At 38.2% G+C, this 26,468-nt stretch overlaps 3 protein-coding genes across 3 annotated transcripts; 2 read left to right on the top strand and 1 right to left on the bottom strand.

The window, feature by feature from the left end:
* Positions 1-1,202: 1,202 nt before the first annotated feature.
* On the bottom strand, positions 1,203-13,006 carry dclre1c (DNA cross-link repair 1C, PSO2 homolog (S. cerevisiae)). Its single transcript, XM_028571151.1, is given in 17 exon segments — positions 1,203-2,234; positions 2,237-2,379; positions 2,943-3,029; positions 5,712-5,798; positions 5,963-6,060; positions 6,417-6,505; positions 6,829-6,883; positions 7,075-7,211; positions 7,852-7,953; positions 8,237-8,377; positions 9,264-9,336; positions 9,507-9,608; positions 10,446-10,501; positions 10,634-10,693; positions 11,013-11,097; positions 12,182-12,233; positions 12,487-13,006. Coding segments are annotated over 17 exon segments (2,100 nt in total). The 5' UTR covers positions 12,596-13,006; the 3' UTR covers positions 1,203-1,610.
* On the top strand, positions 12,869-15,072 carry meig1 (meiosis/spermiogenesis associated 1). The gene is made up of 3 exons (XM_028571149.1): positions 12,869-13,128; positions 14,372-14,525; positions 14,808-15,072. The coding sequence occupies exons 2-3, from the start codon at positions 14,382-14,384 to the stop codon at positions 14,934-14,936; spliced, it is 273 nt and encodes a 90-aa protein (XP_028426950.1). The 5' UTR covers positions 12,869-13,128; positions 14,372-14,381; the 3' UTR covers positions 14,937-15,072.
* A 5,799-nt stretch (positions 15,073-20,871) lies between these two features.
* Positions 20,872-25,223, top strand: tmem243b (transmembrane protein 243, mitochondrial b). The gene is made up of 4 exons (XM_028570262.1): positions 20,872-21,162; positions 21,606-21,656; positions 23,109-23,213; positions 23,651-25,223. Exons 1-4 carry the CDS (start codon positions 21,085-21,087, stop codon positions 23,768-23,770), a joined length of 354 nt encoding a protein of 117 aa, XP_028426063.1. The 5' UTR covers positions 20,872-21,084; the 3' UTR covers positions 23,771-25,223.
* The last annotated feature ends 1,245 nt before the right edge of the window (positions 25,224-26,468 follow it).

The following is a 26,468-nucleotide window of genomic DNA, read 5'->3' as shown; positions in this document are numbered from 1 at the left end:
CCAGGGGGAGAAAATTTGCGAAATCTAGACACAATGTTGACAGTGGTATCTACAGTATGTGGACCTTTTTCATGTTGCTCGGTCTTAGTGCAACATAAAGCACTTTGACACAGGCTCTGATGTTTCTCAATTTTAGTTTTCAAATAAAAAAATCTGGATGGTGGGCGATCACGGAAGGCTTGTACCATGTGGACAGTTTTGTTGTCATTACTTAGAATTCCTCATGGGGGCGACAGAAACTAAACACACTATAGCTTTAACATAATTTGAGTTATTGTAAGAAAAAAACTGGATATTAAAATCTTGTTTCATGATGTGGTAAGGTTTTCTGTCTTTAAAAATGTTTTTAAAGATTGGTAGAGGAGTAGGAAAGAAAATTATTTTCCCCCCGAATGTTGCTTTGCTGTTTCAACTGTTTTTTCGAATCAACTTTCAGACCCTTTCGTGAAATTTTAGTTTAAAGATCTCATAGAAAGACAAATAGGTAACACTAACTCCAAGATAAAATGAAGTTTGATAATTATTTTAACTAGACTCAAATAAATTAACAGTGGAAGAAGATTAAGGTCATATGTGAAAAATTGACAAGAGTTTTTCGCACTAAATCTTTTAGATATACTGCATTTCGATTAGCACGTCAGCCAATAAGTTTGAAAAGTTACAGAAATTGAAATACATACACATAAAATATGTGAGAGATACGTTTAGAAGGGTTAGTGTTAACAGTGTTAACAGTGTTAGTGCTTACAAGTTTATTTCTTAAATGTAAATTACACATCTTGCTCACCATTCTGTAATAGACAAATTTAGACAATAGACAAAAGCATCTTTATCAAAAATAGCAGGGTTGGTTCAGTGGTAGAGCAGGCGCACATACTGTATACTGAGAGGTTTATGCCTCGACGCAGAGGTCCAGGGTTTGAATCCGACCTGTGACAATATCCTGCATGTCTTCCCCCTCTCTCTCCCCTTTCTCACGTAGCTGTCCTGTCAAAAATGAAAGGTGGAAAAGCCCAAAAAATAATCTTAAAAAAAAGAAATAGCAGCCAATGTTTGTTATGAATAATTTTCATGAACATCTTTTGAAATGGGCTGAATCTATCCCAAATACAGGGTGTCATTTGTCTCAGGCTTGAATATTTGAAGGTTTTTAGTATAATTAGTATAAAGTCAAGCTAATAATTGATCTGAACTTACAAAAATGCATTTACAAAATTGCTGTTTATTTGAAATACTTTTAATTTGGTTCAGGAAACAAAGATTTCTGATTTGATACAAAAAACGTCACCTACTTGATCCTTGATGCGTTTAACAGAACAAACCACAAACTGTCAACAAAAATGGAACGTCAGCTGTGCAGTGCACAGGTGAATTAATGTATGTAGGGCACCGGGGAACTTAAAGTGCAGTGGAATAAATGTTGTGTGGGTTGCTTTACATACTGAGGTTTGTGTGGTTTGGAGGTTCGACTGAGACTGGAGAGGAATGGTCTCACTTTAAGGCGTGGGAGGTATTATAGAAGCTCATTATGTGCTTATCACACACATAAACCAGTAATCTTACAGCATATAGGTGGATTAAATCCACCAAAAATGTCCTTTAACATTCCTTCACATGGAGCCCTGACTTCCCTTTCTGATGACAACTTCGTCTCCTGACGCCAGCTTCCTGTACAACTGCGACAGTTCATCAGTTTGTGGTATTTTTGACTCTGGCGTGCAGGGAATATCAAAGTCCGACGAGGCCTGAGACTCTGAGAGCTCCTCCAGCTCTGATTGGATGTTTTGGCCGTTGATCTCCTTCTCCAGAGAAATGGTATTGGTCCTCAAGTCTCCTTGTTCCCGCCCCCTCTGCTCTGTTTGGAGGATCAGAGTGTCAGGTAAATACGAGTCCTGGTTCTGGGAGGAATGATTTGACAGAGAGGCGGACAGGGTCAGACTGAAGTTATCGGGGGTCTCCTCCTCATCGCTGAACAGATCTGGGGTCTGTGAACCAGTCGTTTTAGAGGGGGAGGAGCTAGGGACAGAGCAGCAGGACTGTAATTGGCTGGTGAGGCTGTTCTGGCTGTCAGTCAGCGTTTCCGTAGTGAAGAAGTCCTGCCATTTCGGAGGATTAGAGGAGCCACTTCCTTCGACCTCAATCACCTTTTTCTCAGTTCCCTTTATCGTCCTGTTCAACTCCTCCTTTGTCAGTTTTGTATCCTCCTTTCCCTCATTCTCCTCCTCCTCATCCTCCCCCCCCCCTCATCTTCCTCTTCATCATTGGACTCGGTGCAGTCCACATAGTTGCGAGCAACAGGCTGCGCGCCTGCGACCGTCAGAGGGAAAGACTCCTCCACAGACACAGGGGCCGCTGTCTTCTGAGGACTCGGAGCTTTCACTAAGAATTACAGATCAAAAAGAAAATGTTGTAATTAATAACCAATACATACCTGGTAGGGCTGGGCGATATGGATACAAATCAGATATCACGGGTTGACAATTGGTGCTTTAACAAAATATTTTCCCAATTAGATTTGAGATAAAAACAATCATCAATAATGTGGATATAATGACTAAGTGGTTAAAGGTAATTGTTAGAACAGCTAGAACAGTCTGGGAAGTTCAGAAAAGTACATCACTTTACTGTAATGGAGCCTTTAAAACCAGGAAAAGACAACACTTACGATTTAACAATATTACCATATCCAAAATCAAAGACGATATCTACACGTAGTCTCATATCACGATATGGATATAATATTGATATACTGCCCAGCCCTAATACCAGGCACCAAAAAAAGAGACCTAATGCTAAAAAAAGAACTTGAACTATTCATGCTTTGGGACTACAGGTGAAAATTTGCATTTATGCTATAACCTGGCTCATTTACAGTCTGTACAGAAATGTTAGATTGTTCATTAATGTGCACTGTCCCGAATAAATAAATAAAATAAATTCACCGTTTTTTGTGTCTCGGTTTAGCGCCATCTTCTTCCTCACTGGTGCCAGGTCCAGCTGCTCAAACAGCCCGTCATCGCTGTCAGAATCTGTACAGAGAAAATCAAACTTACATACTTTAATTAGACACATGATATTAATGTACAAAGCTTCTATTGATCATTGACAAAACGTCAAATGTCTACCCCTAGAATTTCATCTTCCGAACATGTGAAATATTTAATATATTCCTAATCTAATTCTTACCTGATTTTTTATTGTTGCCATTTGTCTTTTTATCAGAGTTTTATTTGTATGTATTTGGCATAAAATAATACCAGATTTAAGGCTATATTATCAATGACCAATGTATTCTTGGTATTCCCTGCTCTGCCCTGTTATAATAATTAAAAAAAACATTACTTAAAAGGAACACGCCGACTTATTGGGAATTTAGCTTATTCACCGTAACCCCCAGAGTTAGACAAGTTCATACATACCCTTCTCATCTCCATGCGTGCTGTAATGCTGTCTGACGGCTCCAGTGGGATCAGGCCAACACAGAACATGCAGGTGAATGGTTCCAGTAATCCTACTGCTCCGAATAAGTGACAAAATAACTCCAACATATTCCTATTTACATGTTGTGATTTATAGAGTCACAGCGTGTACAAAAAACAACGTAACATGAGACACAGCCGTCTTCTAACTGTAAAGAAACTGGGAACTATATTCTCAGGCGGAAGAATATAGTACTTGGGCGGAGTGATATGCTTGCAGCAAGCCTGTCTGAGAATATAGTTCCCGGTTTGTTTACAGTTAGAAGATGGCTATGTCTCATGTTACGTTGTTTTTTGTACACACTGTGACTCTATAAATCACAACATGTAAATAGGAACATGTTGGCGTTATTTTGTCACTTTTGTCCCAATTGGGAGCAGTAGGCTAGTTGGAACCAGTTACCTGCAGGATCTGTGCTAAGCTAAGCTAATGCTGGAACCGTCAGACAGCGTTACAGCACGCACGGAGATGAGAAGGGTATGTATCGACTTGTCTAACTCTGGGAGAACAGTGAATAAGCTTAATTTCCAATAAGTCGGCGTGTTCCTTTAAAAAACTAATAAAAAATACATAGAATATGGTTTTAAAAAGTTTGCAAACACTGATTCACGGGCTTATGAAATTGTGGATCAGTAAAAATATGTGAGAAAAGTTTTAATACTGTTTGCAGCAATAGCTTTTCTTTATGTAAATACAAGTTATAGAATACCATAAATAATGTGGTTATATTTCTAAACTTTATTGCTTTAGATCAAAATAGAAAAACCCCTCAAACAACAGCTCCGGTATTTACAGCATTATTACATGTAATCAGAAAATGTTTTTTTTTAAATAAAGTGATGGTTGTTTTGTAGGTTGTAACCTATTGCTGAACATGCAAACACTTAGCCAGAAATACTGAGATGCACATGATTGGGTGGCACAAGAATAACTTACACCTACAGTCTGAAATATTCCTGGAAGAGGCTTATTGTGTCCTATTAAAATCATACATAACATAATTACCCTTTTAAGATAACAGGTTTTAATGTATGCAAATGCTTCGTACCAGTTACAATGAGCCCGAGTCAGAAAACAGTCGTACTGATAATACAACATGATGCAGGTGGGAAAGTTAGTTCTAAACTAGTCTCGCACTGCCAGACCTTCCTCCACAGCGCTGCAGAGGAGGGTCTGGCTAGCCCACACAGCATACCGGGATGGGAGAAAAACGTGCTCTGGTTTATTGGGATTTCTTTAAACCACTCACAATTATCTTGGGCAGCGCTTAGCGATGGACGCAGCAACGGTGCCGCTGCAAAATAGCCTCAGGTAGGAACTTGTTTTGGTGGAACACGTGTTCGTTCAAAGGTAGTTTTAGTTGTGCAACAGAAAACTCAGATTGGACAGATAGTCTAGCTAGCTGTCTGGATTTACCCTGCAGAGATCTGAGGAGCAGTTAACCATAGTCCTCAGAAATCCACCGGAGTTTAGACCGCCAACACAAAGAAAGAGGAAGGGGATTGCAAAAAATAGAAACATATATATCTTGCCTAATCACTGATTGCGTAGTAAGTAATGACTTTAGAAGAATAACTACATACAATCATTTCACTCTGTTGTTATTTCTTTTCCATTACCCTTGCATGCCCGAAATACACACACATGCACACACAGGATCTAGACATGCATTAATAGGCTCATTTACCAACGAGAAGTCACTTTTATTGGGCCGGATCCTGCCTCAGAGGCATGGAGGGAAGCAGGTGAGCTGGGCTCAGCGCTCTGTTGGGGGAGGCATCTTTAGCTGTGTCGCCTGGCTTGTCAGTTCAAATATTAGGGGGAGTGTTTCTAACATGGCCAGCTCTGAGAATGATCTTAGTTTTCTTTGTGGTGTTTCTCTTTAAAAGACGTCTAACTAAGAGCTCTGTATCGGCATGTGTACACGAGGAGGGCTGTGGACAAATGAGCAAGCTTGATCACCGTCAATTATTTTTCATTAGTACACAATCAATTTATGAAACCTGCTGCTGGCTGAGTGCACCCTCCGCTGGTGCTAATACTTTAATTCATTCATAAATTTGATTAACTCATCCATCTTTCAAACGGGTGGCACTCACACAAAATAGTGCAGTAGTGGGCCACCCGTCCATACACGTCTGATGCAAACAGTGCTTTTTGTATTCATAAAATGAATGCACTAAACCATACTAACTTACTAACATACCAAATTCCTTGTAAGTGTTACTTACTTGGCAATAAATCCTGTTCTGATTCTGAATGAATGATTGTTGTCCCCTGGAAAGACCTCCCAAACATAGTTGAAACAACTAGTTTCCCTGAAGCACACAGTTTATATTTCATATTCCATACGGTGACCTGTAAACAAGCCTCACAGCTACAGATCCAGTTACAGATGCGTTATTGTGCAGAACACCTGTTGTGGTTATGTGTGTGTGTGTGTGTGTGTGTGTGTGTGTGTGTGTGTGTGTGTGTGTCTCACCGTATGTAGGTTGCTCCACTATGCCGCGTTTGAGGACTCCCAGAGGTTTGTATATGGATGCTGCTTGATCAGACTGGTTTCTACACATCAGCTTCAACCTGTTCAAACACACAGTGTTAACGTTATTATGGCTGTTTTATCAGTTTTAGCAATAGTAATTTTTTATTTATTTTTTTGTCCAGCCAACAGTCCACAAAAGATATTCACTTTACTATCACAGAAGACAAGGAAGCAAATCCTCAACATTGAAAAGCTGAAACAAGAACATGTTTGGCATCTTTCTACTTGAAAAGTGAACCTAGTTGATCAGATTAATTTCTGTCAATCGACCAATCATTTCAGCTTTAGACTTCACATTATATATAGTAAAGAAAATGAAAATCTTCAAGATCCATTGCTGAACATTTTGGTCTGCAGGTTAAGTTAAAATCAAAGTAAATAAAACTTCACTCACATCTGCGTAACCTCAGTGAGGGTCCGACCAATAGGGATAACACTGGGGTATATGTTGACTGGCTGGAGGTAGGAGAGGAAGTTTTTAATCTGAAATCAGAGAGGAACAATGTGAGCCTCAATATATGTGTGTAATGTGTGTGTGTGTGTGTGTGTGTGTTTGTGTATGGTTAAACAAAGACCTGACAATTGAAATCTACTTGATTACAAATGCCTAAAAGTATGTAAATGAGGAAAGGAGTGCTTAAAAATGCTCAATATTGAGACCATTATTAGCTGTGAAAAACACAACAAGCTTCTATAAGACTCATGTATGTAACAAACTAATTCAATGTCCATATCTAACCACAGTCACATAACCCTGGTTTAATAATAATATTCCATTTTTTAAATTTATTATTATTATTTATTACCTCTGAGTAGGAGGAGTGAAAACTGAAGCAGGCTCTGAAGGAACTGGCTCCTGTTCTGGCAAAACAAAACAACAAAGCATATTTAGCAGCATAAACCAAACGTAATGTGATTTATAATGAATTCTTCTGTCAGTATCTTTTTAACACAAACTATCAGACGTCATTCCAACTGAATTTTAAATTTGAAAGACCTTGACTCGGGTTAGTATTTCCACAAACTCTTGAGACATTTGAACCTGCTCTTACTTTATTATAACATTGGTTTTCTTCATTCTCTCTCCGAACCACATGGTGGACGGTTTGATGCTGATGATACTAAGAGGAGTCCCGTCAGACGCTGTGCAGCCACACGGCAGTCGGCTGCCTTGGAAAAACTCCTCATCCTACACACACAAAATACAGGGCTCAATAAATGAATCGGCAAAGTACAAAGACACAAAGACGCAGTAGAAATGATGGTCCCTGACACGCCTAACAAAACGATTAACAACATAAACAAATACTGTGTTACTGTGTTTTTAGGATTCCAAATTTGCAAAAATAAATGTAACTCAATATTTTTGGGATCTGCACAAAATAAATACCATGACTGTTCCTTAAGGATAAGTATTGATAGGATTGTATTGATAGTACCGCTCTTATCGATACTCCCAGGCCAGTACTTATCTTATCTACACTCATAATAGTTCTTTTTTTTGTATTACACTGCAAAACAAAGAATACATTCAGAGCAGGATTAGAATTTATTTATACTTTTGATATGACAAAATATTGTTTCTAGTGCAGCAGCAGCAATGTTTACAACAGAAAAGTCACTATATAAACTTTATAATATCTCTCTGGAAACAAATCTAAAATCTACTGCTGGTAGAGGGAGAGGGGCTGCCGTCTCAGTCTCAGAATGTCTACAAGTATTTGCCACATTTTAGGATATGTGGCTAATAAGGGCCCACTTATTGCCCTGAATAACCTGAGAGAAACCTTGGATATGTGTATGTGTGTGTGAGAGACATAAAGTAGGACCGTAGGGTGTCGACAGGCATGGATCTGGTTCCTTCGGTCAGTCGTCACGTAGTTCAGGATCTCCGGCATCTTCTTGAACATCGCCAGATTTTTGACATGAATCTGAGAGTACAATCAAACAACAACAAAAAAAGGTCAATATTTCAAAATATTAAAAAATTGCACTTTAGCTGGAGATGTTTACACAAGTATGGCTTTGTGCATCAAAGAACATTATAGAGTATGTGTACAGAACTTAAAAAAAAGAGAGGGGAAGACCTGCAGCAAACGGCCCAAGGCCAGACTTGAAACCTGGCCGCTGCGGTTAGGCCTCAGCCTTAATGGTACCACCCTACCCAGTGAGCTACTGGGGCGCCCAAGGTATACAGAAACGTGTTTGTGTTACCTGTGTGTTGAACTCCTCTCCCAGGTTGGTAAACAGGTATTCATATCCATACGCAGCTTTACAGTTGAGCCACACAACATGATATGAACTCTTACTGATCCAGTTCCCAACAAGCTCTGAGATACCGTTCAGACAGACCTCCTGCACACAAACACACATGAAAAATGATATATTCTATAATCATCAAGGTCAGGATTATACAGTATATAGAAAAACACATAAAGCATCTATGAATAAAATAATTCAAACACAAATACACTAAAACATTACAAACATTAAACCCATTACAATCACAAAAACTACCTTTTTAGTGTTATTATAGGTTCAAACCATGTGATATGCTGTATGACTTTTTATTAGGGCTGCAACTAATGATTATTATTTATTTATTATTACCTTTATTTATAGGACAGATTAAGACAGGAAAGTGGGAGAGAGAGGGGGAGTGACATGCATCAAAGGGCCGCAGGTTGGAACCGAACCCACGGCCGCCGCAACAAGGACTCAACCAGGTGAGCTAACCAGGCGCCCCCGCTAATGATTATTTTCTTTATCAATGATCACAACAATTACTCTTAAATAATCCATTAATCGTTTGATCTATAAAAAGGTCACAAAATTGTGAAAAATGCTCATCAGCAGCCAAAATCCAAAGATATTCATTTTACAGTTGCAGTAGACCAATTATAACTTAAAACATTCACATTTGAGAAACTGGAACAAAAATAGTTTGGCATCTTTGCTTTAAAAAAAAACAACAACTAACGACTCAAATTGATAGAAATTTGTTGCCATATAAATTTCTGTAGCTCAACTAATCGATCGTTGCAGCTCTACTTTCTGTAACACTATGACCTACAATGTTTTCCATGATGTTTGTTCCCAGTCCAAGCACAAAGTGTGTTGTTTTTTCTTTGGTTGAATAATTTCTTTATTTTCCTCTGATGGACTGGACTTCACCGCTAAAGACTCCAATGTTCCTGAAATTCCACAGCCATTGAATTCCGTTCCCATCCTAAAAACTTACCCTAGTAGGAATCTGGTAGAATCGTGGGTCATAGAAAGTAGAGTCCAGATAAACACTCTGAATATCCTTCACTCTGTATGTGAAACATGATACAAGAAGGGTTAGGTGACAAAAACACATTGTTCAACAGGTTCAGAGAAGGCCTAAATCATCCCTGAATGATCAAACTTCTCCTGTCTGGTTCTCCGCAACTTCTGAGACTCGATGGGACAGAAAACGGTGGAGATGTTCGTCAGGACCAACCTGCTGCCAGAGTGCAGATGTTCTATTCTAGAGACGTCGCCAGCAGCCAACCTGAAGTCTCCTGTATACAGAACGTTTCCACGGGAACCCTCAAACAGGAACCTGCACACAGAAACACACCGTTTCAGATTTTGACTTTTGATGTTAAGATAGCTTGACAATTACTTTTTCATAGCAAGCTTTACACAACAGAATATATTTGTTCTATATATTGTGTTATTCCCCTCTGTCTCTGGAAAAAATAAATACCCATTGGAGTCCATTAAAATGTCATATTGTATGTATTGTTTTTGGGGTTGTATATTATGTCTAGTTTGGATGGGTTATTATTCGGTTTGATATAACTGACGATGAACTGATGAAACATGGAAAAGAAAAAGAAAAAAATAATGTGTATATGTACTGTATGTGTGTATGAATGTGTATATGGGTATGCATGTGGATATGTGCCTATAAGTAGGTATATATGCATGTATATGTAAGTATACATGTATAAATAAGTGAAGAATTAAATTGTTTGTAAATAACTAAAGTAGAAAAGTACAAAAAGGGGGTAGGACCAGAAAAGGTTTTTTTTAACTTCTTCCTAATCCTTTTTGAACATGGAAATCCCTATATTTGAATCACAATCATTTTGAAAGATGTTTGCGTTTTGTTAGCATTTTGTTTTGTTGGTTTTCTTGCATGTACTGAAATGTACATGTTCTTATTTATCTTTTGTATTTATTTTTAACATGTTCAAAATAAATTTCAAATCAACTCTATGGGTTGAGAGAGTTGATTTGAAACTTTTATTTTTTGCATCATAAAAAAAAAAAGAAAACTACCAGAGGTCTGAGGGGGGAAATCAAGCATCGGACATAGAAGAAAATATTGTATACTGTTACTGAAACATTTATAAACAAACAACACAGACAAATTAGGAAGAGTTTAACTTGCATAACAGAGCCGGGGCAGTGGCCTGCAGGAAGCAACGTGACCACAATCTCTTCTTTCTGTCAAACAAACACCAGACTAGATGGTTACATAAAATCAGTTAGAAGGGCACATACAATTATGTTGATAACTGATGAGCTAAATCTATATGTCTGACTGGACTGACTATTAAACCACTCCTCAGTTTTTACCTCTCCAGATGCCTCATCAACCAGAGAAATCTGAGTTGGGCTCTCTAGCTCTAAAGGAACCTAAAACAGACGATTCAGCATGAGAAAAAGAAAAATGTATCGAAATCCATGGAAGAAGAGACAAAACTGCCAATTCCACCAAAATACAAGAATGCAAAGCAACCTTAAGATATGATGGTTTTGTGTAAAAGCCCAAAATGACAGTGTAAAGCCATGATATTTAACAGTGTACAAATATCCAAATGTTTTGTGTAAATAAGCAGATATATCTACTCTAAGTTGACTTTGAGTGTGGTATTCACTGTTACTCAGTAGTAGATCATACTCCTAATAATCACCTGCATACACAGTGAAAACGGCAGTAATAGAGGGGACTTACAATGTATTCCTCCCAGAAAGCGTACTTGGGATTGCTCAGCAGAAGTTCTTTGGTCACGAAGGAGCAGTAAAGCCTGACTGTACGACTGGAACCAAAAGAGAATACAGCAATACAACAAATTACAAGTGTTGAGTCCTCAGTTCAGTTTTTCCCTAAGTTTTGTTGGGGATTTCCTCCTCTGTGTCCCCCCTTTTGGGACAATGTGACTCCAAACAAAATACCTATATATCCCCTCGCATTTGTTAAATTGGAATTACATTGATCCTAAGCAAGATCCAAATAAGACGATAAGATAAAGTCAAATACATTAGCTTAATCAGTCAAGCATCGGAGTTTCAATACACAGATCTGTGGGATCACAAAGCATGCAGAGACTAAGTTTCCCTAGCAACAGACAAAACGCAGCAGCCAATCCACGTATCTCTAGACTGTCAGACCTTGTGAGCCCCGTTCTATCCTTTCCCTAAACTCTCTCTGGGGCGTTGTCTTCTTGTCCCGCACCGGGACTGTTATCTTCACAGAACACACGCCAGGGTGGGGGCCACTGTATTATGTCTCGTCCTCATTTGCTCTCACGTGAAGCGGTACATTCTGCTCCTGTTTCACTTGTTATTATTACTCAATGTACTTGTACTTGTTACTGTGCCACTGTGACCCTAACTATCTTATATTTACCGCTTTAAGCTAAACCATCTGTGCATCAGAGTTTCCTTGATTCAGGATACCACAGTCTCTATGACAGCACACAACTCTGTGCAATAAGCATACACCAAAACACACTTGGTCTCTTATGGAAACCTTTAACATTCTTATTATATTTATCTGCAACTAGTAAGATCTGTGGTATTTAATTGTTCCGGTTTTTAGAGCCCCTGTTTATAGCTCTCTGATTAAATTACTGATTGTTCTAGGAGATGGTAGTTGCTTATTGGAATCTTTGTTGGGGAGAGCAATTCAGGATACACTTGAACAAGTTACAGATCTATTTTACTGTACAGAGGAGGGAATATAATTGCATCACCATCATTGCTTGATCAGACGAGTGTACAGTGTAGTTAGGGAAGTTTGGGGTCAACCAATCATTTTGCTGGCCTGATTAATTATGCCGGAGAACTTGAGTAAAGGCATAGAAGCCTGTGCCAAAATGGTCAATAACAGTCTGTCTTCACCTGAACTGCAGTTTTCTCTTCAGTATTGGTCCTTTTAGTCCTTTCATGTGATCTGTTAAGATAAAACAGATAAACAACAGAGACACTTGTAATATGTTTTACAGGTCTACGTGAATGCTAAATGTTATCAATTGTACTGTTGCCAATTCAAGTCTAACATACCAATGTTGATGGTGTAGCTAGCTAGCTACCAGGCTCACCTTCATAGACATAGCTACATGTCTATGGCTCACTTTCATAGACATAACCAGAGACGGTTTAGTATAGACTAGGATCTTTGACATAACGTTACATGTCATGCTCACCTTTGTGACAGTGGGAGAGGAAATATGCCCGGGAATGTAAGTTCTCCCGGTCGAACCGGTCCAGAGAAAGGGTGGGATACTCCTTCATTCGACCTGCAAATGAACTCATCTTTACGCGGAACCATAGACTGTTAATGCAAGGAACCGGTTGGTGGTATCGTGTTAAATTAATCAAACATTGTTTCCAGCGGATAGACAGACAGCTATTTTGTTGACATCGCCTGTTTGTTTGTCCCGCCCATCCATTTCAGTGACTCTTCTTCGTCGTTTGTTTTTAGTACGGTTCTTGGCATTTAGTGGGCGTTACCGCCATCTATTGTCAATTTATATGATGGTATTCTTCTTTAACTAAACCTCGTTCTTCAGATTTTCTTTTACACTTTGCTTAACATATGCTTCCTTTCCTTAAATACCAGAGTAATAATGTTTACCATACTGCATTAGTTAGTCCGTTTCTTTATTGTTTTGCTTCCAAGTCATTTGGCGCCATCTCCTGGAAGCTTTCAATACGTTTGGCCTCTGTCCTCCAACACAGAAGAAGAAAGTTCACGGTAACCAGGCAACCAAAGAGAAGCCGTAGAGGTTAGCTAACTGTCATCACTTGCTAACGAAAAGGAAAGAAACTCATTTAAAAAAAGTCATGTAAGTCAACTGCAACCAGTATTTAAATGTAAAAACTATATATGATGTAATGTGTGCAAATGTGAGTATATGAGAGTGTGCGATCTTGTCAACTGACGTTATAAAAAAGCCGAGGTTATTGTCGTCGTAACTTGATTCAAGAATGTTGTATTTTAAAGTATCACTGTTTATATTTAAATAAACTAATACCATATACTTTTCTTTAGATCTTCTACTAATTGGTAGTTTCGATTATTTAGTTTGGCATACACTGTAGTGCCGTTTTATGACTGGCAAGGTGATACATTATTCCTCTGCGGAAATAAGCCAGCTCCATCGGACAGTTAGTGCTGCTTGGTGGGTCATTTGCATGCCGAAATGTTTAAACTTTTATGCATTGTTGTACCAATAAGTGTCTTTACTGATCCTTTCGAAAATCTAGAATGGAGCCAAATATTTACGTTGCCTGGTTAAATCTGAATCCCCCTGCTATCTAGTGCACAGTAAACACGTGTTTGTTTTTGTGTTAAAGGTCCCATGACATGGTGCTCTTTGGATGGTTTTATATAGACCTCAGTGGTTCCCTATAGTATACAGTATCTGAAGTCTCTTTCCCAAAATTCAGCCTTGGTGTAGAATTACAGCCACTAGAGCCAGTCCCACAATGACCTTTCCTTAGTATGTGCCATTTCTGTCTGTAGTTATTGAGGAGGAGAAAGGGGGGGCAAGGTGGAGGGTGGGGGTGTGGCCTTGACCAACTGCTACTTTGCTCGTTTGAAAGCCATGATGTCTCTCTCTCATGGGTGGGCCAATTCTCTGGGCGGGCAAAGCAGAGAAAGAGGAGGTAACCTTTCCTCTTATGACCTCATAAGGAGAAGATTCCTGATTGGTCCATCTGAGCTTTCATTTTCTCAAAGGCAGAGCAGGATACCCAGGGCTCGGTTTACACCTATCACCATTTCTAGCCACTGGGGGACCATAGGCAGGCTGGGGGAACTCATATTAATGTTAAAAAACCTCATGAAGTGAAATTTTCATGCCATGGGACCTTTAAGACAATAAAGCAGTTCAGATCAGTTCAGCTTCGTTTGAACCTCAATATACTGTTATATACTTCCTGCTCCAGCTTGGTTTTAGTAAAAGTAACTGATGAGTCAATTATGATCCAATTAAAAGGCATTTCTTTCCCTGTTTTGTTAGTCATCAGATACCAGTCTGATGACCAGGAATTTAAGAAACTGTTCATTTCTATGACATATTTCAGCATCACCACTATGTCCTGTACTGATAACAACTCCAAGCCAAAGTCCATGAGCAGAGCCAAAGGATGGACAGCAGAGGTGGAAAATCTATTCAGATTCCAGGAGGCCGGCTACAGAGATGAAATGGAGTACATACAAGTCAAACAAGGGATCTTGGTAAATATTCTGATCTGAATGTGTAACTGTGTCATTGATTCACAAATAGAATCACTTTTATTGGTGGATAAAAGACCTGCTGTGTCCATTCAAAACTAGCCTACCTAAAAGAAACTTGTTGGCAGTGTGTCCTTTTAAATAAAAAAGATGAACAGAGTTCCAAACAATGTGCTCCATATAGAGGATACAGGAGTTCCATTAAAATAGCAAATGCTATATACATGCAAGAGGCATAGTGAGTTATAACTAACATCCCTGTCTCTTTTTCTGTGTTTGTCTCAGATTGACAAATGGCCAGAGTCCGGCTTTGTGAAGAAGCTCCAACGTCGAGACAACACATTTTATTACTACAGCAGGAAAAGGGAATGTGAAGACCGTGATCTCTACAAAGTCAAAGTTTATGCATATTAAGGTGTTCTCGACTCCATCCATTTATCGTTATGATAATATAACGGTAGACTGACGACAAAAACTATAGGCACAGATACTTCCCCTTTGAAGAAGAAGATGGCCTCTCTGTTTTTAATAAATGGATTTTAAAACTGCACATGGGAGTTGCTTTGTAAACAGCGTGTGATTGGGTTTCTCATTGACCAGTGACTTTTGTTTTTACATAAGTATTCCTCTGCATGGTTTTGCTAAAGGAATAGTTCACCTTAAAGTCATCTAATTATTTGCCTGTTCTGTTGTGGCACCAAAAACAGCAAAGTTTTTCAAGTTCATTTTGCCCCTGTAAATGAGATTCTTTTATACATTATATTCATTCTGTAGTTGCAGTTGCAAATAAGTCATGTATGCCTGACCTTAAATTGTATGCAGTGTTCTAGTAGCTCTGAACAATTTTTAATGAGATAATTTTCAGTAATATTTTATGTTTCAATAACATTATTGCAACTTTCTATATTAAGCTACATGATTTAATGAGGAGAGATTTCATGCCCATTCACTGTAACATGACCTGTTTAAAAATGTGACTGAAAGTTTCTTTTGCTGTGATTAGGATTAAACGCTAGGCCTATCACACTCTCCTCATGTGATGGGAACATGAGGGGTGAGATTACGTATGGGCTCTCCGATCTGGGTTGTTTTCCCCCCACCAGATCAAGGACAAATCGCTGATTTTGCTGCTTGGAGAATGAGAGATTTATGCTTTATTAACTTGTAATTAGAAAGAAAGTTGACCCCGTGGTGCTGCACAGAGAAATACACAAACTTATGTGACTGCAACCTGCTGCACCAGACAGCCCCCGCAGGGCATGTGAGTAATGCCAAGTTTTTTTGCCATTTTTTGGGTATAATTTCAAGGATGTTAATATTCTTCTCGGGTTAAATGCAATCTAATATTACAATAAAACGGGTGGTCTTTGGTGAGTCATTAAAAAATAGCATCTGCTGTTAAATGGCTTGATTTTTGAATGAAGTTTGGCGAGCTGCGTGTGCGTCAGTGAACCTGCCATACAAGCCAAGTCGGCTCAACAGTAATTGAACTCGCCTTTAACAGCTTGAACTGAAGCTACCGGGTTTATTCCCTTTAATTTCTCGACCCTATTGCTCGGCTTTTCTGAAGTTATGTTTCCACTGGAGTCAACACGGAGGTTGTAAGGCAAGTGGGCTAGCAAAGTCAAATAGTAGAAACATTCGCTTATCATCTTTTTCACCAGCTCTTAAATGTATTGATTCTTCTCTACAGTTCTGGATGGTTAGCTTAGCTTCGTTAGCAACCTGCTTTAGAGTTGGCCTTGTAACGTTAAAGCTCAAGTAAGCTAACAGTAGTGAAGGTAGCGTTTATAGTCCTCATTTATACCTGGTTTGAAGTATTAATAACACAATATAATGGGTGTTTACGGCTTGTTCTCCATTTACGGAAACGTATGGTTAGGTTGCGTTTACCCTCTGTAATCGGCTAACAAGCTGTTTGGGTTAAAGTTGAAGGTATTTGCTTAGCTTTTGCTAGCAAGGTAAGCTATAAGTAATCAATATAACGTTAGTCATAGCTGTCACAGAAATGGTGTGTGGTTGTCTCAGTCGTTTGTTGTTGACATTCAGGTGTTTTGCTGCAGATTTGATCTTTTTTAAGGGGAGACACTACAGGAAAAAAAAATCTTTCAATTTGGAGATTTGGGCAATTTAGCTTCTATAACATGTCTTCTTAACTAGTGAAAAACAAAGAAATCCAACATACACATGTTTATTTTGCTACATTTGTCTATTTGCGGCTGTAGATTTCTCGTAAATTCACTAAAAGTGTGGCTTAATAATGATAATTTATTAATTTGCATTAAAATTTCAGAGAATTTATCTTAATTTAAGCCATTAACTGGGGAAGTTTTACGATGATATCTGTTAGTTCAAATGTTTAACCCTATTCACCTGTAGTGTCTTAGTTACAACATGTGTGAATTTATCTTTAAAGGCCTTTTTCTCAAAATAAGTTTTACTTATACTCTGAGCCAGAAATCTCCACTTCAGAATTATTCTGAAGGTTTTCACAGAGAGGATTATATATGTCCTTCATACCCTGATTTATGCAATATTGTATACCTAAAAATGTGGCAAAAATAGTTTTTTTCTATGGCTGATGACAGTATTTTTCTGATTTGTGCATAAAAAAAAGAACAAAAAATACTGTGGAAGTAATCAACTAGTGAAATATTTTCCCTATTCACCTGTAGTGTCTCTCCTTAAATTCCCAAGATAAACATGCTTCACTTCCTTTTAGAGCAAGGGCTCTCTGAAGCTTAAAGTTGATTTACTCATCGACATTTGCCCTTACCACTCTTTATTTTTGCCTCTAATTTATTACATTGTTCAGTATCTACTGTCATTGCACCCATATGGGGGAATTATGGGATTGAACCTATTCTGTATGTTGACATTTATTTAAAAAGTGGTTGAAATACAAATTAAACCAGGGTGTCTGCAGGTCCTTAAAATGTTTTGAAATCTCTCCAAATATCCGAAAAAGTCAATAAATTATCTTAAATAGTTCTTTAGTAGGTCTTATTTTCAACAACAAAACTTTCATCTGGTTTTATTAATTTATTAGTTTGCCAGAATTAGTTATAGACTGTTGTTGCAACAAAAACAAGACATTTCTCAGGACTTGTAATAGGCCTTTGTCACTACTTTTAGACATTTCATATAATTGATGAATCAATTATTTCCCACAAATAACTGATAATCAAAGTCTGAATTAGTTGATTTCTGGAGCAACAGATTCCGATGTTTTCAGATTGTTTTGGTCTTATAATAACATGAGACCAGTATAAAGCTTACCTGCTTAAATTAATATTCCTTTGTATATGCTACACTTGTTGGTATCACGGTTTTTAGGAGGTGCCGTTACTCGGTTTGTACGGTCGGCTCACACTTGAAACAAATATGTTTTGTCTAAACTCAGTTAAGTCGTAGGGTCTCTTTCTAAGCAGCCTAGTGAATCACAAGGCTCTGGAGGAATGTAGCTTTAGGCTGGTTTTATGCCAGTTTAAAGTGAAGCTCTTGTTTTCCACTGTGCGTTTCCTGCTGCCTTCTGACCCAGAAAGAAAGCCGCAACTGCAGCTGCTGTCTTTGTGAAATTAAGTCGTTTAACCCTCCCTGAAGACGAGGTGTGAAACTAATGTTAGAGAAGTATATTGTAATCTTTCTAGAAGTGTTGTCATTCCCATTTCCTGTGAATTTGCCTCAGCAGTTAATACGTATTTCGTAATCCTCATGAAAATAATCAGATTAGGAGAATTTAGTTTAGTTGTGTCTGAACATGAGCTGATGCCACCAGCTGTGCAAACTGAAACGGGTTGGCACGTTGGCCGTAACTTTCCCCTGCCTCTGCTGCTCTGAGCTAATAATCTGCTGTCAACTAATCGATTAGTTGATTTAATTGACAGAGCTGTGGGCTTTGAGAGGTAGTTAAGACTAGAAAAGCACAATATAAATGTAGTTAATTAACCATCTGTAAAACTGAGTTTCTCCACAATTAATCCTGCAAAAGCACCACTTTAAATCTTGTGTTTACCATAAATGTGCTCAGAAGTTTCTTGGAAATGAGTAATTAAGCATGAATAAGCATAAAAAATGACTAATCAACTAAAGAAATCTTAGTCGACTAATCGACTAAGATGTGGCAGCCCTAGCTGTCTGGTTGTGTTATTTCTAGAATATGATGGATGTTTAAGAGTTAAAATCAAACAAAGACTCTGGAAATTTCTCCCGGGAAGTTTGTGAATTTCAAAAATGTTAATGTACAAAAGCAGAATGTATTTCACAGCTTGTTTCCCACATGTATTGCATTAGATCAGAGCTCTCAAACTCAAGTTACTCAGGGTTTTTTTCTCCTGGGCCTCTTAAACACATGGCAGAAACAAACTTCAGTCAATTATTCTTCATTATTAGTGCAGGTTTATAAGGGTTTTTCAAAGCATGAGAGGAAGACTGAAATATCCATATTTCTATTTACAGTTCACGATCCTACATCAGGCAATAAAGGACAGTTTTCTTTTTAAATACATTATCTATCGTTTAATATAAGGTCTCTATCCTATCAGGGAAACTACACATGATTTTAAGTAGAGGTTCAAAGTTCATTCAAATTGAGGAACAATCTCTCCTTAACGTCCACTTCTTATCTGTTCTGTACCTGGAAGTTCCCAGAGCCCAGTGGGGCGCCTTCAAATGTCTTATTTAGCGTTATCAACTGTCCAAAACACAGAGCTATTCAGTTTATAATCGTATAAAACAGCAAAGCAGCACATCCTCCCATGTGAGAAGTTGGAATCAGAGAATGGGTTGTGAGGTTTGGCTCAAAAATGGACTTAAATGATTAATCAGTTATCAAACAAGTTGCACACTTTCTGTTTGGGTTTATGTTTGGAAATAACAGGTTCCATTTTTAGATTAACCAGTCTGTTAGACAGAAAAATAAACTTAAATAAATAAAAAGTTCCACTTTGTTGTGATTGCAGGTTCCTCTTTTAAACCACTATCATCATCACTACCTATTTTATTTCTTTTTTTTTGAAAGATAGAACTGACTTGTGGTTATCACACCTGAAAATAGAGGAAGTGAAACCAAATGAGCTGTAATAAAAAAAAACAGCAGCGTTTTGACCTCCACAGAAAGAAAACCACCATCTTCTTTTAGAGAAACTGTTTATTCATAAAAACACAATAACTTGGTGTCCTAATATATTATAATTGACTGCTAAGCTATTGCCAGTGTGCACACAAAATAATAACATTTAGGGTACCAACTTACAATTATTAGTTAAACTACTGATCATTGTTACATTAAATGTTTTCGTCTATCAAATGTCCTTTTTTTTTTATTTAAACATTTTTTTAAAGGCCATCTCATTTTCCCAGGATGCAAGGTGACGTCTCCAAATGTCTTGTTTTGTCCCATCAACAGTCCAAAACACAAAGATATTCAGTGAATGATGATACAAAACAGAGAAAAGCAGAAAATCTTCCCATTTTGAGAAGCAGGATCAGCAAATGTTTGCCATTTTTGCTTTAAATGACCTTAACGAGTAATTTCTGTTAATCAATTAATCAGTGAATTGACTGATTGTTTTAGCTTTAATAGAAATAAGCATTTTAAAATAACAGTAGTTATTGCAGAAGTTAAATAATTTTTTCGTAAAGGTAAACCTTAACAATAAAAAACAATCTAAACTTAAAGCTATAGTGTGTAGTTTCTGTCGCCCCCGACAAGAATTAAGAAGTAATGACAACAACACTCTCGGCGCATCCACGATACAAGCCTTACGTGATCGCTCACAGCCCCCCTCTCATGTCAACATGATGGACTCTTCAGAAAAGGTCATTATCTTCACTCGAGATTCTGTGCGCGAAAGTCACCGGACGCCACAATCTTCTGAACTTAGTCTTACTGAGAAATCCAGAGAGAGTTGTGTGGAGCTGATAGTCTTCATTAGCTTTGTACCAGCTCATTTGGCAACGGCACGAATGTAACAGACGTTCATTAATATCAAAAAGTCACGCACTAAAGCTTTAGACAAAAATAACATCTTTGTGAGATTTAGGAGATTTTGTGTGGAATAAATGTGGAAGATACATTTTGGAACATAGATTTTATGGGAAACTCATAAACTTTTCTTTTTTTTTTTTTAAACATTAAACGTATTTATTTGACGAACAAAAACAGTACAACAAGGCACATAACATAAAACAGAAAGGAGGAAACTTGTACACTTCCTTGTAGCCGTGTCCATCAAGGCAGGATGTTACAGGAAACCGTGATGTTTTTGTGAGGGAGTTTCTGTTGCCTGATTGTGGAATTCACCCTTTGTAATCATTTCCGGTTGTGATTTTTGTATTTCACAGGTAAATAAACTAACCTACCTGACCATCAGAGTCATCCACCATAATGTCCCCTTCAGTCTGTTGACGCTGACGGCTTCCCTGACTCTGTGCAGAGGGAGGCAGCTGGAAGCTAGCTAGCTAGCTAGCTAGCATGCAGCACTGGCCCGGTGTCTCCAGGAGGCGGCGCTGCTGAGAGGCGAGCGGTCGGTGCGGAGTGTTGGTGCCTGCCGAGCCGGCCATGGATGACTTCAACACCAGGACGTACGGCACCAGCGGCATGGACAACAGACCTCTGTTTGGGGAGACCTCAGCACGGGTTTGTAAACTGTTAATACTTGCTTAATTCAGTATACATTTCACAACAAAATGTGAACAAAAAAGTGTTTAATATGAAGTCAGAAAAATGGTAGCAGGACACTACTGGTGTCCCATACAAACCCTGCTGCTCTCTGAAGGAGAAAAACTGTGCTTACATCCATGAGTAGGGTTTCAAAAAAGTAAAAATCCAAATCCAGGCACTTGTGTGGAAGAGTTAGAATAAGAAAACAATTAAAAAATACATTGATATGAAATACACATTAGAGGGCGCCTGGGTAGCTCAGCTGGTAGTGAGCAGTTTTTGGACAATAATAGTTCTTAGGAATAAGATACATTATCCTTTAGATACACAGACAACAAAAGTGTCTTGTAGAGTACAAAGATGGCAGACATTACATGTTTTAATTTGTATATTGTATTATTATATTGTCTTTCTCGCAGGATCGAATCATCAACCTGGCAGTGGGGGGATTCACGTCTCTGGTTGTTTTAGTGAGTACCAATCTTCTGCAGCATCGCTGGTGTACTGTATGTAGTGATTATTATTAGAGATGTTCCAATACCGATACCAGTATCGGTATTGGCTCCGATACTGCCTAAAACGCTGGTATCGGTATCGGGAAGTACTGGAGTTTATGCACCGATCCGATACCACGTAAGAAAGCCCTAAAGAAAATCTACATTAAAGTAGTTTATTTATGTTGTTTTTCCGTTATAACGGACTGTAAAAACTGGATAATAAAAGAAAGTTCTGGGGCATTCATTGTTGACACACTGGTATCGGATCGGTACTTGGTATCGGCCGATACGCAATTTCAGGTATCGGAATCGGTATTTGGAAGCAAAAAATGGTATCGGACCATCTCTAATCATTATGTTTATGGAGTGCAACATTCAAAATGGAAATCATTGAAATCCTCCTCTACGAATGTAGATGTGGCACCAAAGTAAATCATTTTGTGAATTCAGAAGCTGAAAATTAAGCCGAGGCAGCAACGTGTTGTCTTTATGTCACAAAATGTTTTTTTTTACTTTAAGCACTTTCTTCCATTTTTATCTGCTCCTTATGACTGTAGTAAATTAAATCAGTGATTCTGAAGTGCACCATAACTTTGAAAATGCATGTTATGTAGAGACATTGATGTGCTTTTACTTGGAATGTGTTTAGCTTTTGATTTCCACTATTGCCATTAGACAGGGTGTGTAGTGTGCCTTTTTAAGTCTAGAATGGTTATAACTGATCTGATAGCTGATTAGTTTGGGGTTTAGTTTAGTTAGGGGTTACCCAAAGTGCTCGTAGTACATCGTGTTGCACGTTTGCTTCACTGAACACATCAAGGGCCATTCAATAATCAATTTTTCAACTTTCTTATTCAATTCTTTATAGTTTCAGTCTTAGCATTAAAGGGTCTTAAAAAGGCTTAACTGTGGTGCCACGAGACCTACACTTGAGCAATTTGGCATGTTGAGAATCACTTTCCTTGTCAACAATAAATCTGGATATCTACCTTTTGACTACTAGACGAAGAGGAAAGGGTGTTTGCAGTACAAAAACAAAAAAAAACAGTGATTGAACTGTTCTTTCTTACACTGACTTTCTGTAGTAAATCAACACACATCCCTCCATCATTCTTAAAAGGAGCCCATTTCAGACGTGCACCATGTTATACAAATGTGGTTGCAGTTTGACATGTTTGAGTCTACATGACGGCAATCTGACTTAAATTGGACCAAGTTACATTTTTGTAAAAGTTCCAGATGTGGCATAACGGATACATGAAGCCAGCAATGTCATAGATCCAGGCGAGTGTCCAGATCTCAAGGTGCGAGATAGATTTAGCAGCTCTGGAAAACCCAAGATCAAGATTATTATTATTATTCATTGAGGAAGTCAATTTCCTCATGTTTAAGTGTCTTTAACGTTTGTCCTGTTTTGTCTTCCAGGTGACTGTTATCAGTTCTTTTGTGTTCCCCTCATTGCCTCCACGACCGCTCAATGTCTTCTTTGCCGTGTGCATCCTGTTAGCGTGTGGATCCGCTTTAGTGCTGGTAAATACAATGTTTTTTCATCTTTAAGGCTCTTTATTTTCAGTAGAAATCATAGCAATTATAATAATTTAGAAAGTAGGGCTGGGCGATATGGACAAAATAAAATATCACAATATTTTTGACCAAATACCTCGATATCGATACCGCAACGATATTGTTGTGTTGACTATTGGTGCTTTAACAAAAATATTTACACAATGAGATTTTTGATAAATAATCATCAGTAATGTAATTAGGATGACTAAGTGGGTAAAGGCAAAAAATACGCTCTATAGCTTTAGAATTAATAGAATAATTAAAACAATAATTCTGAGCGTTCCTTGCCACTGAATGTTTCTTGTAAAACTATAATGAACAGTGGACAAGAAATGTTTTTTTTTTATCTGTGAAATTTGTGCAATAACAAGGACCATTTTATTCATGTTTCTCCCTGTCAGATATTCTGGTACCGGCAGGGCGATCTGGAGCCTAAATTCAGGAATCTGATCTACTACATGCTGGCGTCCATCTTGCTGCTGTGTCTATGTGCCAACCTTTACTTCCACGATGTCAGGTAAAGATGAGGAGGAGGAAGAGGAGGAGGAAGAAGGGAAGACATGGCCTTGACACATGGAAGGACTACATGGAGAGACAGACTCAACACACACTAACTTGAATCAATTCCCTGCCTGACCGGCATTAAACTGAAGATTTCTTGGACCAAAACCAGTGAAGCGTAATGGTTCCAGTGGGATGAAAACAGTCAAGACTTGTTGGTGCTGAAACCTAATGCACAGCACAAAGTCACAGTGTAGAAATCATGAAGCACTGCTAGAGGCCATAAATCTGCCTGGAGACACACTGCTGGAGGATGAAACAGGTGTGTTTACACTCGTATCCTGTTCACAATAACAAGCATTGGGTCTGGTATGATGATGCAACAGTTAAAGGAAAAATCTGCCCTTTTATCCTGTTACTGTCGGTCCCATCTCGTCTGTTTAATGTTAGATTTTACATGTTTTTCTTTGCCCTCAAGTTGCTTGAGAACTTTATGTCTTTAAACTGTCAGAAAAACGGGGGTAAAATTGTAGCTTTCAGTCATTTTATATAAACCTCTTAATCATACCACATAATCACACATAAGACACAAGCTGCGTCTCATGTCAAGCAACACTTCCTTCAAAGTTTTTAGTTTAATGGTGCGTTCAGGGTCAGAAATGATAAAATCACCTAAACTGGACCGATGAAGACGTACCACTGCAGGCTGTAAATAATGAACGCTAGACAAGTGCTGTGTCTGCCAATGCCAATTCTGTACTACATACAAATACTAAAGAGTATGTATTACTAAGTGTCATAGTATTTTGTTTTTCAGTTGATATTCAGTGTAACTTATTGTTTTGTACTAGCGGGATTTGATGCAATACATACGCCAATCGATGTCAAACTTCTCAACGAGAAAGCAAATTGTTTTACCCAAGGTTTAATACTTAAACCTTCTTTCTAGGGGGGTTTCAAAATCTTCCTCAAGCCATCATCCTCATCTGTATTTAAAGTATGTAGCATCTTAGTATGACTGAGAATTTAAAGTTTTGTATTGAAGTATTGGAAAGAAATGTACCATTAACCTTAAAATGGAAGTTAACCATAATGTATATGGACATATTAATCTCTTGCAATGATTGCCAGTTTTCTGTTATGTGAAGTTAAAGCAATAATCTCAAAGATTTAGATTTTAAATGTTTGTTTCGTCCCCATCTATCCCAGAATGAGGTAACACAATGGTGATTGAGTCTTCGGCCCACTGATGGAAACCCATGTATTTGCAATATTACAAACTGGGTGTCTGTGGCGATATTCCCAGAAACAAATCACAAGCGGCGCATAGTTAGTAACGCATTTTCCATCACTCAGCAGTGGTTGGTCCGCCAGAGAGGGCAGCTAATGCAACAGACTCGCTCTTCAACTCACTTGTGTGTGTGTGTGTGTGTGTGTGTGTGTGTGTGTGTGTGTGTGTGTGTGTGTGTGTGTGTGTGTGTGTGTGTGTGTGTGTGTGTGTGTGTGTGTGTGTGAGAAGCAGCGTGCGGTTTTTTTCCAGTCTCTGCTAGCGTTGCGACTAAACCGTTACAATGGCTGAACAACAAAAGAAAAGAGCGATGACTACAGATGATGAACCTTAACAAGTGAAAGTGAGATCCATAAACACACCTGCAATTACCGCTTATCGCCAAAGACAACAAAACGGAGATCTCATGGGCTCTACATGGGATAATTTGGCAAAATCGTGAGAGAGGACATAAGACGCATCACTTTCTGTGCCACAATGAGGGAAAATGCGTTGTTATATCAACAGTACTGGTAAAAAAAAAAATATTGTTACTGAACTCAAAGATATTCCCACGTTTGAGAAGCTGCAACCAGAGAATAATTGGTAGTTTTTGCTTTTAAACAATTCATTATCAAAATAAATGTTTGACTAATCAACAACTAATTATGAAAATGAGTTTTACCTGTATTTAAATTTCTATTTCAGGCATCCATGTGGAGCTTCTTGGTTAAACAATAAATCTGGCATTTCTTTGAGTTTATGAGACACCTGAATGCACCATTAGATTTTGCTCTGGGTGTGGGAAGTCACTATGATGCTGTAGTGACTGATTTGGGGAGAAAGTGCCCTGTAGCCTTCAGTCTTACATCGGCCTGGGCAGTATATTGATAATATACCAGTATTGATATATGAGACTAGATTTCATCTTAAATTTTGGGTATCGTCTAATCGTGATAAGACAAGTGCGTTACAGTAAAGTGATGTCATTATCAGACTTACTAGCTGTTTTATTATTTGCCTTTACCCACTTAGTCATTGTATCCACATGTGATTATTTATCAAAACTCAATGTTAACATTTTGGGAAAGCACCAATGGTCAACCTAGCAATATCGCCATTGATGTATTTGGTCAAAAATATCCTGATGTTTGATTTTTTTTTCTCTCCATATTACCCAGCTCTAGTCCTACACTTTTGAATTCCTCTCACTTTTTGAATCTGTGAATAACTTCAAAACTGATTTTCATTTTTTTTTTACAATTTGCATTAACACAAAAACATCCGCTACATTTGCCAATACTTGTTCTTAACTGTTCTGATTTTACCAGGGTGGATTTTTCCTTTAACCAGTATGGAGATTGTTTGCATGTAAACACACTGAGTGAAGCAGTATTCAGTACTGTAGACTGTAGCACAAACTAGCTAACACAGCAATAGCACAAGCAGCT

The sequence above is a fragment of the Perca flavescens genome, chromosome 23 (assembly GCF_004354835.1).
Source record: "Perca flavescens isolate YP-PL-M2 chromosome 23, PFLA_1.0, whole genome shotgun sequence".
Lineage (NCBI taxonomy): Eukaryota > Metazoa > Chordata > Actinopteri > Perciformes > Percidae > Perca > Perca flavescens.
The sequence above is the reverse complement of the archived record's forward strand: the minus strand, read 5'-3'. Positions and strand labels throughout refer to the sequence as shown.